The 13,748-nt window shown below is 43.6% G+C and overlaps 1 protein-coding gene across 2 annotated transcripts in view; it reads right to left on the reverse strand.

Moving 5' to 3' along the window:
* Window positions 1-6,428: 6,428 nt before the first annotated feature.
* sorl1 (sortilin-related receptor, L(DLR class) A repeats containing) overlaps window positions 6,429-13,748 on the reverse strand; it is an 80,579-nt gene continuing 73,259 nt past the window's right edge. For both annotated transcript variants that reach the window (XM_041940090.1, XM_041940089.1), the window contains exons 39-48: window positions 13,109-13,191; window positions 12,920-13,010; window positions 12,628-12,818; window positions 11,743-11,862; window positions 10,639-10,803; window positions 10,150-10,324; window positions 9,779-9,885; window positions 9,272-9,464; window positions 8,963-9,175; window positions 6,429-7,847 (exon numbers count right to left, since the gene is read on the reverse strand). In XM_041940090.1, coding sequence (XP_041796024.1) covers window positions 7,780-7,847; window positions 8,963-9,175; window positions 9,272-9,464; window positions 9,779-9,885; window positions 10,150-10,324; window positions 10,639-10,803; window positions 11,743-11,862; window positions 12,628-12,818; window positions 12,920-13,010; window positions 13,109-13,191 — 1,406 coding nt within the window. In that variant the 3' untranslated portion in view covers window positions 6,429-7,779. The remainder of the gene's footprint in view (window positions 7,848-8,962; window positions 9,176-9,271; window positions 9,465-9,778; window positions 9,886-10,149; window positions 10,325-10,638; window positions 10,804-11,742; window positions 11,863-12,627; window positions 12,819-12,919; window positions 13,011-13,108; window positions 13,192-13,748) is intronic.

Below are 13,748 nucleotides of genomic sequence, written 5' to 3' on the forward strand. Positions count from 1 at the left end.
TGCCCCCTGGTGGCCATCTCTGACATAGACACAGCTGTGCTTGGTCTGACTCGGAGCTCTGTGAGTGCTGTTGTCCAAAGTGGATCCTTGTTCCTCGGCAACCTGAGGCCCATCTGAGGGGCCCGACGGGTTGTGCGCTGCCCGGTTTCAGCCGCAGCAATGACCAGCAGTAACACAAGGCTCGCCCCTGACTTCCACGTTGACCCAACTGGCCTAGACAGGGGTGAACTATTTTTGGGTTTGTGCATTTCATCCCATGCTGCACTCTGTGTGGGTGCTTCAGTAACATTCACTTCCTGACCAGGACAGGATAAGAGTGTTTATCTACAGCCCCTGACCTCCACCTCCACACTCCAAGTCACTCCTCAACAAAGTCACACTCCCCCCCTTCCACTCATCATCAAGCAGCACCCAGTCAGCCTGTGCACTGTGTCAGCCCGATAAGGTGCTGCCCCCAACTGTACGTGAGGGAGTAGTGTTACGCAGGACACCCAACAAAACGCTGGAATACGAGAAAACACGCAGAACTTTAAAACATAAGCCCACATCCTAAATATGAATGGTTTGTATTAAAGCCTGTGAAAACTGCAGTCCTGGAAATTACATTTACTCAAGTCCTGTACTTCAGGACACTTTGAGGTGGTTGTGTGTCCGTGTGACGCTACCTCATACTTCTATTTGATTACATTTCAGAGGTTAATATTTAATTTTTACATAATAATACAAACCTCTCAAGGGGACAGTTCTGCCTGTACCTTTGTAGTTTTACTTGAGTAGAATTTATAATGTATTACTTTTACTTATAATGGAGATTTTTTTCAATTACGGTATTGCTACTTTTACTTAAGTAAAAGGTCCTTGAACATTTTCCAGTGCTGGAAAACAGATGTATCATGCCTTCTGCCAGCTTGGCCTTGGAGACTACAGATCTATACCAGCAGGCCTGTGTTAAACTGGGAGTGTGGGGTTTAAGAGATGTTGGTGTTTACCAGTCAAGTCCCAAGTCAAGGCATCTAAGTCCCAAGACTAAAAGGTCCAAAGTCAAGACCAAGTCCTAAACTTTATGTTTAAAGTGTTGAACAGGTTCTAATTTGTCTGTCTCTTGGTCTGCACTGCCAAGGGCACCTTCCCTCCTGCTTGCCCCACAGTCAGGAAAATGAAGAGCTGATTGGCTGCACACATCATTGGGTTTTTCACAGGATATCAACTTGTTTCAGGTCAAAAGGCTGAAGTCCAAGTGATGTCAAATTACAAGTCTTTTCTTTCCTCTTTTGTTTTCATTTGAAAATCACCAAATTCCACAGTCCACACCTCTGGCTGATTTCATTATGAGGTGTAGGTCCAGTGTTTTTGGAGCCTGACCCATACAGAGACTGAAAGTCAGAATAAATCACCCTCTGTTGTTTTGGTATTTTTTTGTCTCTTAAAAGCCTCAAACTTTATGGGATTACAATAATAATAATGTGTCAATGCAGAGAAGCATATGGATACACATAATCATCCACAAAAACCTGCTACAGTTTAGCCAGGATTGGATGGGCTGTGCTATTAGATAGTTGTGCTTTCTTTGAATGTGAGTGTAAATCTTTCCGAAGACCTTGAGGCACAAAACTATCCCCTTCTTCCTCCTCTGGGAACAAAAGGTTACCTGCCTTCCCTCAGTTCATTTTTAGCATCTGCCGTCGTATCTGCAGAGAAAATGGCCTTGTTTCTGAAAAGCATCCTCTTCATAATGTAGTTGTGTTCATTTACACCGAGAAAGGCTGATATAATGACAAAAAACACGAGCCACTTAGTCTGTAAAAGGCCAACACAGTTCAACAGTGCACCCGCAACCCCCATAAACTCTGTGTGATGGCTCAAGGGTTCATCTGTCCCAAGTGATAGGTCTGTAAGATGTGAATATTTTGGAAAGACATGTATTGCTGTATGAGACCTTTCAATGACAGGCATGAATACAGACACCTCTTTGTTCTTTAACAGAGAGTCGACTGGAAACTTAGTTTTGAGAGCCAGAATCTAACCAAGCCATCACTGAGTCACTTGTATTGTTCAATAATCCTCCCAGCCCCGTTAGTCATGTTTCCAGGCAGAAAACCGATTTAAAGCTGCACTAATCAATATTTTTATACGAACAATGGAACAAACTACTACTTGTAATGTGACAGGGGTCACTTGCAGTGATGAACCCACAGAAAATAATCACCTGACTCTGCACTTGCCCTCAGCTCTATGGAGCGTTTTATCTCTTCCTATGAGTTCTTTATTATGGTTTTGAAGCCGGTAACCTTTTTGTTTTGGTTCAGGCTCATGGCTCTCGTACGTCTCGATTCCAACAGCGGCTTGCAGCTGTTTTCAGCTGAAGAGCCCTGATGAACCCACTGTACACTACCTGCCCAGCACCAAACAGCAGGTCAGACAAAGTTAAGAGGCCAGATATTCCTCTCAGGGGTTGGTGAAGTAAAGCAAAGCTATAGAGGGAATACTGGTCCCATCAGGTGGACACAAACAGGACTCCGATTAAATGCTAATGATGCTCTGAGGCTGCTGGATGTGTTAGCCATCGTTTACCAACTCTGTCAAAGCTAACTGTTAACAAAATTAATGCTTTTGTTGAAGGAAGAGACGGGCTTGATGTGGTGGCACAATGTTTTTACAGTGTATATGTATGTGTGTGTGTGTGTGTGAGTTTTGCAGTCCTGTGGTGTAAAGTACAACTCATCTGTATCTTTTTCCTTTTCCATCCTGTATGCAACACATTGCAAATTAAATTCTGAATTTAATTTTGATTATATGTTGAACCCAGTTCATCATGGCATCTTTTACCCACTTGATGGAGCTGTTTACCAGAGAGTGTCAGCATGGTAGTATTTGTTAAGACATGACGATTATCATATAGGAGGAAGATGTGGGACTTCACTCTACAGGCGGAATAAAGCTGCAGTTTAATAAATATGATGATAGATTCTGAATACACCAAAGAAAACTGAGCGTGAAGGTTTGTTCTTGATATATATGTATATGTGGATATATACAACCTCCAAACTAAACCTTCCCAAAACAACTGAGCTACTGCATCAACTTCAAATTTAAAATTGTTCACCTGGAGCGGGCTAGCATCCCACAGACCCACACTTCTTCTTAATTCATTTGTCATTTTGGAACACAAAATGAATTTCACACATTTAAATCTGATTTAATGCTCAAGCCTTTTATGTGGAAAACAAATTGAATGAAGTGTCTGGGAATCAGCGTCATATCTCCTATAATTAAAATGTTCAGCCTTGATGGCCCTGGTATCCTCCAGTCCATCTAGGCTGACACCAGCGGATGTGGGTATTACTCGATGGGGCAAAGCAGAAATAATGTTTTATCAGGACCTACTCATATCATTATATCTAGTCCTCTTAAATTTCCTCAAAGTGAAAGCCCATAATCACCTACACAAAATTAATTATACCAGAGAGGTCCAGGAGTCCCAGATGTTATCTTGCATACGATGCAGCTCAGCTCGGGATGGTTGGAGCAGACCATCATCTCTAGAAATCAGAACATATCCATGCCATCGTCGTGGTGCTGTCCAAGACGACCACCCCTGCTGGATGACGCTATTATTCGGCTTTCATGCTCTGTTGTGAAGCAGCTGCACAGGATATTTAGCATCAAGGGGCTTTCTCCTCCATCCCTTCAGCTGGAGGATGCACTTTAATAAAATTTATAGTAAAATCTTGGTTTCAACAACTTATGGAAATGTGCACAAATACCAGCTGCTATAAACGGGAAATGTAAAGCGGGAGCTGTGCCAGTGTCATGCTCAGCGTGGGATCAGCATTGTAAGAAAGCAACCCTGTCAGGTTAGTAAAACCCCTGTCAGGGTTTTCTCTTTTTAATTTTGCACAATGTCCCATAGCATGTCTGCTGGCCAAAAACAATGTTGGAGTCACTGTTGACTGGCTCTGGACTTTGGCTTGTTGATCTACTGAAAGACTTCATTTTAAAGTGGAAGGAGCACAAACCAGCCTGTTGCTCTAGGGATGTGTGGACCTGGTCCTGCACAACATGGAACAGGCAGCCTGCCTGTTGAACTGTTGAAAGACTCTGATAAGCATCTGAAAGGCAACTGGGGCTCTTTCCACAAGTTCCTTGTTTGATCATCTAATAAGCACATTACCTTAGCAATAAAGACTTGTTAAACAACAAAACCGCTCCAATGCTTCCACTTAAGAAGGCTGTACAAGGGATGTCTCTGAAAGAAGGGGACGACAGAGATTGATTTTCAGCGAGTTTATTTCAGTATAAGTGGTTTTTAAAACACCTCATACTCTTTCTCCAAACATCTCGTTGTTCTTGCAACCTCCGAGATAAGCAAGCATGACATTAACATCTTCAAACATGGCAAAGTCCAACATGATCAAACTCCGTGCCCAACAACATTTTGAAGCAAACTATTTGACAAGAGTCGACATTAAGACATGTGGGAAGCAAACCGTCACATAATAACCAATAATTATACTTTGTACATGTAAAACCTGACTAAAAAGAGAGTAAGTGGCTGGCTTACAGCAGCCGACGCAGAAAGGAGCAGTGATCTGACAAAATGAAACAATGCCCTAACAGTGACCTCCACTCCAGCCTCCTAAGCCTCGTGTATGGGCTGTGTGTGTGTGTGTGTGTGTGTGTGTGTGTGTGTGTGTGTGTGTGAGAGAGAGACTGAGTGTATGCATGCGTGTGCACTTGTGTTCTATCATACAAACAGTACAGTACATAAAAACCCAACGTGTTCTAATAAGGCATTATGTGGCAAAACAGAAACTCCACGGAGCAAAAAAACAGCATTAATGCCAGAAAATCTGTTTTTTAAGGCCAAGAAAACAGAACCAAGTACATCATGAAGAGGGAGAAGAGCTGCGTGAAATCGAGCTAAAGTCTTGAGGAAGCCTTAAAAGTCAGTGCAGACACCGTTTACTGATCTGGGGAAGAAAGAGACGATGAAAGGCATACGACGCAGGAAATATCTGGGCTCTACCTGACAAAAATGGTTTGTTGCTCTGGGTTAGTGAACTGGACTTGGGTTGCAGCAGCTAGGATTTGTCTGCAGAAGCCAGTCAACAGAGTAACAACAAAACGCCTGCTGTCCACAGTGGAACGGGAATGAACTAATTCACTGTAGTGAGGGCAAAACGAACAGAGTGCATTCACTTCACAGGTGGCGATCGTAGCATCATGAGCTGGGACAGTACCATCAAAAGTACAGATATAAAATACATTCATGAAGACATCTTTACAAACAAAACAAGATAAAAGGTCAATAGAAAGCAGAACACCATCAGTTCAAATGGCTCAAGCCAACAGGCAAAACACAAATATCAGTTAATGGACTACAGTACAGAGTTGGGGGGGCAGAACAAGACAATGATTCCCAAAAATGTTTTTTGTGTTGATACATTTATGGACGTGCAATAGTTAGATTCTGTATGTACAGAGAGACGATATCCTCACAGGGTATTATCTCTGTTCGGCTGGTCCTGTAGAATGGTCTCATCGCACTAAACGGAACGACCAGATCACTGAAGAATTCATGTTCAGACCTCTAGTTGTTGTCTAGCAATGCAGCTCATTAACCCTCCTATTGTCTTCGGGTCAATTTTGACATGTCATTTGTGGCGCTCACAGCAAAACAAAATGACATTTTAAAATTCTCTTTCCAGAAACAGCATCCCTGTTAGGGCCGGTCACACCAACATCTGTCAACAACGGAATCACCGCGATCAGAGGATCCACTCGTAGATCCCCTGATGCATTATTGGGTGACTGACAGCAAATAAACGGCTAAGTACTTACGTCATTTAACTGGTAAAATGCCAAACATTCATGAACTTACTGCTTTTCTCCGTCTTATACGACGGTAAACAAAATCGCTTTCTTCTGCATTCTGGACCATTTTGGACAAAATGTGCAAGGAAACACGATTAGCTGTTGAGTCGACAATAAAACTAATTGTTATCTGCATCCCTGAAATCTGCACCGCGCTTTTTGCATAGAATTTTGATTAACTTTGAAATGGAAATTCACATCATCAACCCATCATCTTAACCCCCAAGAGACAGGGCAGCAAATGGAAGTACATCTCCAGAGCAAACTGTGTTAACTGTGTAGTGACCGGGATAGCCTGGTTGTCGGTTGTGGCTGCCTCATGCTAACACATTTCTAGCCACCTAGCCAGCCCACGTGTAGCTCGCCACCTAGTGCCACACGTAGCCACTGCTTCAGCAAGAGGGAACCACAGCGTCAACACCTTTCAGACAAACTAGTTTCCATCAGAAAGTAGCGAGCAAACTGTTTCTGGAAAGACACAGGCATCTACGATACGACCCAAACTATCTGCATTACTAAACAAAACAACAGTCCCTTAAAACAAGTTCTTGTGATTTTGTTTGAATTAATCTACTTTTTTTTTTCTCCAAACCGTGTGGTGAGCCTGAATCTGACTCTTCATCGCACACATCACTGCTGACAATAACGTGCATCTGCTAGTCCTTCACCCACAGCTGATCCAGGACCTTCTCAAAGGTTTCTGTACCCATTCAACAGTAGATGGACAGTGCTGCCTAAGCCATGGTGGCGATGGTGGTGCTGCAATGGTGTCCGCTCCGACACAGTTCCCTGAGAACCCACTTCCTCTCCGACTACAGCTATGGCGAAATGCTGGGGATGATCATTTGTGGTCCTGAATGATTAAAAAAAGTACATATTTTACAGAATGATGGTGCAGCATTACAAGGAGAGGACATATTAAAAGCCAATATTTACAAATAGTTCTGATGATCGCAACAATGCTGTGATCCCCCACCCCCCGCCCCCCGCCTCAAAGCCAGGAATATTCTCCTATCATGGTACGTGTGTTACAAACAGACATACAACAGTGTGCTGGTGGTGGAAAATAAAGGTGTATCTACGTATGAGGACACTACACGGTGCCACTGGTGAATCCAATCACTGAGCAGTTTGGTTGCGCTGAGTGTCAAAGACTTTGTTCATGCGTTTACAATAATCAGCAGTTTCTAAACTGGTGATCATCCAAACACACACACACAATTCAAATTCAGTAAATGATGAAACATGACCCACAGTTGACTCTTCCCACTGCCTCACACTAGGCACCAATGTTACATAGACTGCTATAGTACACACAGTACTATCACCAACATATGTAACTATTACTGCTCCAATATTTTCTATTTGTACATATTGTATACAGCATTTGTCTATATATTTGTATTTTTTTTTCAATGTGTGTTGTTTGCATTCTATATTCCAGTCTCTGGATGCTTATTTTGGCTTCAAGCAATGAACCGCTCCTATGGATAGTGAGTCTGCATTACAAATAGGGTCTCTCTTTCCCCGGCGCGCTTCACAAACTCAAATCCTTCACAGTTTGCTTCAGTGTCCACCTCTTCCTCACAGTCCTTTTTTGACCCCACATATATATATATATATATTTAATATTATAAAAAATAAGTTATTGCGCATCCAAAAAAAGTGCATTGTATATTTGAAAAATATCTATTTCTCTCTTTTCCATTTTTCTTCATGTTTCCTGCTAATCGGGGTGGTTTCCCATCGACAGGTTTGGGATGGCAGCCAAGTTTCCGCCTGTTCCTTCTTCACTCCGACGCACCGCGCCACTGATGGGGAGTGATGGGGAGTAAGAGGGGAGTGGGGGCAGAAGAAGAGAAGGGGAGAAGGGAGGAGAGAAATAGGTGACTGAAGGACGTCTTGCTACGCGATGACCATGGGAACGTCGTCTGAGAAGCCACTGATCATGGGGGCATCTTCGTCATCATCGCCTTGAGAGGAGGAAGAGAAGAAAGAGGATGCTTAAGAGAAAGTCCTGCTGTTAAAACTATCAGTATTTTCAAACTAGTCACCGATCACAGTGGCCATGTTCTTCAGCCTTTTCCAAACTTTTCTGTTTCTTTAGGTTTATATTTGCAGCTTTTTCCAGTGTACATGAGCTTTTTGAGTTAAGTTACTAAATTTTTGCTAAATGCTAAACTGTGACATCGTGTCTTTGCCTTCAGACATCAGAAATGGGAAAATACATACTGTGTCTTTTTAAATTCAGGGTATTAAGTGAGAACAACATTTTGACAGTTGTTTTGTTTCAGATATTAAGTAGTTAATTAGAGAATAAGAAATGAAGAGTTTCTGTTGTGAAGGTGAATATGATTCAGAGATTTGGAAAATTATAATGGGATATATAAAGGGAAACCTGAAGTAGAAAAATGGAGTCTGCTCTATAGCCTATAATCCTGACATAGTGCAACTGAAATTCCAGCATTACCAGTTTTAGGGATTCAAACACAACAGTATTTCCACAGTACATCAAAGCCTTTTCATACCTATCACAATGCCAGCTGAACATGAGAAACACAATCATAAAGAGTGTGTGTTGCTTTGCTTACACAAACTGCCTCTGCTTGGAGAATGGTGTGAGAAAACTGAACCATATGAAGTGAGTTTCTGCAGCGCCTTGAGTCGTACATTTGTCTTCCTCTAGTTTCAGACAGCAGCAGCTCTGACACATGTGGATCCACACGGCACAGATGAAAAGGAACACAGGGGGGTTCACCTCTTCGAAGTCTATTTCGTTTCTTCACGATCTTTTTTGTCATCCCCCTGTTGGTCTACATGTGCTTCCTCCAATTCACGAGGAGCATGAAGGTGTTTTTTACACCTGTTTTTTTTTAATTGTATTCTCCCTCAGAAACCCCACCTTTGACACTTTACAGGCACCTTGACCAACCCCTGGGAGTTAGCCCCTGTAGGCTTCCCACTCATAACTCCTGTAAATTGCACTCACTGAAGCAGCCAGTCAAGTCAAAGTACCGGAGCCAGGTACTGAACCCTAGAGGTCTCTGCAGCCTCAGGCCACACTATAAAAATATTTGTATTGTCTCACCCAGTTCATCCCCGGAGGAGAAGATAGCGGAGCCCAGGCGGGAGTTGTAATGGGAGTTCGCGAAGGCGGTAAAATTGTTCTGCAGTCTGCGGTGCCGGAGGTAGAGCACCACCAAGCCGCCACACACTCCAAGCAGCAGCAAGAAGAGGACCGGGACCACCACCGCCGCCATGTCTCCCGAGTGGCCCTCGCCGCGGGAGGCGTCACTGGCCCCTGGATAGGTGAAAAGTAACATGTACGCTATGAATGAAGAAAACACGTCCTAGAGCTAGAGCTCATGTTCCAAAGCGTGTCTGCTGGTTGCAGCACCTGCTGTCAGCTGGTTATAGAGGAGGAGTGCAGGTTCCCCACACAGCTGGCCGTTCAGCAGGCAGCGGGCCTGCACAGAGAAGGTGTAGTTGTGTGCCACCAGCAGGCTGCTGATCCGGAAATAGGTCTCTGTGGTGTTTCCCAGGTAGGAGGTCTGGTTGGTCACGCTGTCATACACATGCACTTCATAGCCCTGGAAACAGCAAATCAAAGTCAACGCACAAAACCACAGAACTCATGACAGTGACAAAACATGCTGCTTTCGGGCCATTATTAGATTTTATGTACTGGGTTTCTACTGCTGTGCTTGTTGATTAGATAAAGGAAAAACCGGTCATTATTCGTTAGAAGTATACAATGAAATACGCCATAAGTCTTACACCCAGATAAGTACAGCAGTAGATACTCAGATCCAAGCCTCCGTGCAAAGTTAGGTTGAAATTAGATCCGAAGAGAGAAGAAAAACTTGTGAAAAGCAGCAGAAGATGTTGGCTACTGCTGTCTCACCCTGCTCTCATTGAAGCCCTTCTCTCTGACGGCCAGACTCTTCCAGAACAGGAACACATGGTCTTTCTCTGTCAAAATTTTCAAGGCTTCGGGAGCTGGAAGAGGAACTGCAGCAGAGGGAGAATACTTCTTTAAGCAATATACTTCTTTGTCAAGACATGTCTAGTTTAAAAAAAGTGATTGGTGGTCCTGGAGTTCAGCTTAATGTCTTAGCAGTCGTGAGCCTGCACAGGTGAACTGATGATGTGACTCACATCTATGCATTTGCACATAGTGAAACAGGTGTTATAGTTAGGGCTGCAACAATAGGTTATTTATCAGGAAGTAACCTATTGTCGTGAACGTGTATCCTGTGCGTGCTGTGAGTGCACCTGTGCTCAGAGTGAAGCTGGCCTCCTTGCTCATGTTGCGCAGGCGGACAGAGACGCTGTATCGTCCGCCGGGCTCCAGGCCTTTCAGCAGGTACTCCACCGTGTTGTTCTGGGTGGTCAGCTTGTAGTCCCGCTCCACCTTACGGATCACGTCCCGCACGTGGATGGCATACGTCTGTGGATACACAGTCAGAGAGAGTCATCCAGAGAGAGGACAGGAGGACAAAACAGCACAAACACATACAGTGACAAGAGGTTTTTGGTATATCAGCAGAACAGATTTCTTGGTTTCCTGTGAAATGTCCTATCAGGATTAAAGTCAGCGGTCAGGACAGGTGTCAATATCAGGATCTGCATAACTGACTGTGAGGGAAGAACGCTGTTGTTTGATTTTTATCCAGCTATCCTGTCACACCCTCCTGACTCCACTCCTGATGCTCATCATCATCATCATCATCATCATCTCAGCAACATGCTGCAGTGCTGTACCAGAGGTGTGTTTGGGGCGTCGTAGGGCGGCTGCCACTTCAGCGTGGCCTGCGTCTTGTCGGCTCGCACGCGGTGGAGGTTCCTGGGTGGCAGCCTCTCGTTGGGAATCATTTTCACCACAGCATACTCAGAGGGTGGACCCAGGAAGGGAGAGACGGCACGCACCTGAAGGCAGAACAGTCCGGACAGTCATAGAGTGATGAAACGTAATCGATAGAAGAGGCTTGGACCAACATTACAATTTGTTCATCTCATCAGCTTCTTCCCCTCAGCTGTCACCCTGCTGCACTGTGTGGTGAGTCTAATCTAATCTAATGTTGTTAGCTGCATGCTGTTCAGTATTGTGTATTTAGTGCTACAACGATTTGATTTATTGATTAAGCAACACTCGCTGGGTCCAGGCTTTTCAGACTGTTACATAAAAAATGTTTTATTTTAAAATGAGCAAAATGTTAACATGCATGCAGGTTTGCAGATTATAAAAACGTGGTTTAACTCTTGAAGTATATGGGTTTTTTCTAATCCTGTACAATGCAGTGTATTTTTTCTATCTTGACAACAGCTGTCACTTTTTCCAGTTCAGGGAAAGAATTAACTTTACTTTTAACTACGCTCATACCAGTAAACTTCATGCTCAAATTAAGATCGAGCTGCCACATTCATAAAAACATTTTAAATGAACTGATGATCAGGGATAGATATTGATGGCTCACATTTGCACTTGCATTTGTCTAATTTTACACCACATAATTCTGCTGACTGTTTCTGGTGCACAGATTGGGAATCATTATTTTCTGGTGTGAAAACACTGAGGGGTTGTCTGACACATGGGATTAGTTTCACTTGAGACATTTGGGAGTTCAGCCATCTGGCCAGATGTCTCTCCTGAATAGAAACTGGACTGATTAGAGCTTTACTGCACAAAACAAACTTCAGTTAAATACAAAGTAGTGCTGCAGTATTATAAGAGTAGCAGCAGATACTCAATCGATAGGATTCAGGATATCAAAAAAGAAGTGCATCAGGACATTCCCACACTTGATGGCATCAGACACTTCAAGGGAGTGACACAGTTCAAACTGAGAGGACCCTGAGAAGACTCACCAGGAAGAGATACTGTTCATCACTGTCGACTGTGACCGTCAGGCTCAGAGAGGTGCTGCTGACCTGACGAGGACTGCGGTACAGGTCCAGGAAGGAGGTGGCATAAAACACACCATACACCTGCGCGCGCACACACACACACACACACACACACACACACACACACACACACACCACAAAGTTCTTTGAGTTGTTCTATTTAAAGTTTCATTTCCAGCTATGGATGATGATCAGTGTTTCTCTTTGTGGAGGCATTTTGGTACAGTTCTACAGAGCACCTGCTCCCAGCCCTTTTATGGTCTGTTGAAATAAAGGAATCCAATCCTGCCAGGTTGTCAGGAAGGAGCTTTGACACAGATTTTTCTTTTTCTGGTGGTTCATGTCATTTGTAAAGGCCTGAACATACAAAAAACATCAATCTTTCATACACAAATGAGGGAAAATAATGGTGACAAATAACAGTGGTAGTACATTTAAATGATATATGATCATCTTGTGATCCCGAAAATTTATCTTATGATTCCTCTGAAGGGTTCTGGTTTGGAAACCACACACAATGCAACGTAACACGAGTTAGTCCACACACACACACACACACGTGTATGTATATATAAGCACCTGTTTTCCCTTGCAAAACCTCATTTCTGTCAGCTTTAGTGTCTTTCAGATGCTGCACAGGATATATTACATGTCAGAGAAGGTGAATAACATGAACTCTGAAACACCCTTTTTTGTCCTTGTTAGACAGTTGTATGTTTTGGTTCTATGACCTTCTAACTTCTTCCTGGAAATGGAATAAAATATATCCCTGTGCACATGTCACAATGTATTGATAAATCCTCAGTTTGCTGATAACTGGAGGTCTAAATCAGCCATCTGTTGTACCTGAGGAGGGGGTCCGCTGATGGTCCAGCTGCAGTCCACAGCTGTCTGGTTTAGGGCCCGGGCTTTAAGGAGGGGCCGGTCTGGCTGGGTGCCGCTGGTCTGATGATGGGACAGGGCGGTGGGACTGTCTCCTATACTGGTGTGAGCCCACACAGCCACCTCATACACTGTGCCTGCTGTCAGGTTTGTAGCTGGAAACAAACAGCACCCATCATTCATTTCATTTCCAGATAAATAAGACTAGATCCAAACATGTAACTCGTCTGGATAAAGAGTCCCACACAAACACTACCTTTGAGGATCTTCTCTCTGACTGTGTAGTTCTTGTTCTCCTTGACGTGGGTGTCAAACTGCCAGGACAGAATCACTACGTACTGCTTCACCTTAAAGGAGCACAAGAGAGCCATCAGTCATGTTTATGCAGACACAGACAGGACACAAGCTTTTAAAGTAACACGCTGAAGCAGAGAGATGCTCCTACCTCGTACTGGGAGTTGAAGCTGAATGAAAGGCTCATGGAGTCGGTGGTGATGCTGTCAGCGATCACAGAGGGAGGGGGCAGAGCTGCAGAGGAAGAGCAGGGCTTTTCATTTTCTTTCAGATCGCTGACAACGAAATACTTTCAGTGTGATTTGTTTGTCTCTTCTGGGGGCATCAGTCTAAACGAAGACAGTTTTATTTTCTCCAGATGTTTTACTGGAATTGAACGCTGCTAATACAAACTCAGCACTTCCTGCATGTACAGTATTTCACATTAAAAGCCTGTAAGATTCTCAGTCCTCTTCCTTCCACAGAAAGCAGGTGTAAATGCACTGTAATAGGAATGTGATTGGATTGCATTGTGTTCTGATGTTTGGGAGGTGTAAAAGCATAAGATTGACACACATATTTGTTTTTAGCAAACGTAATATAGGTTGTTCGGATGTAGAGAGCAAGTGAGTGAGAAGGCTTGGTACTGCAACGCACGGGACAAACTAACAGCGTGGTTTTTATGCAAAGAAATGAATAACTTAATTACATTACATTTGCCGCATTTACTAGAGGGGACAAATAATTGAAATGTTTTCATGACAGAGTCTCACAACGTTTAGAAGGTTCTCCCAAAATCAACAACTCGCAAA

This window comes from Chelmon rostratus, chromosome 7 (assembly GCF_017976325.1).
Source record: "Chelmon rostratus isolate fCheRos1 chromosome 7, fCheRos1.pri, whole genome shotgun sequence".
In the NCBI taxonomy this organism is placed as follows: Eukaryota; Metazoa; Chordata; class Actinopteri; order Chaetodontiformes; family Chaetodontidae; genus Chelmon; species Chelmon rostratus.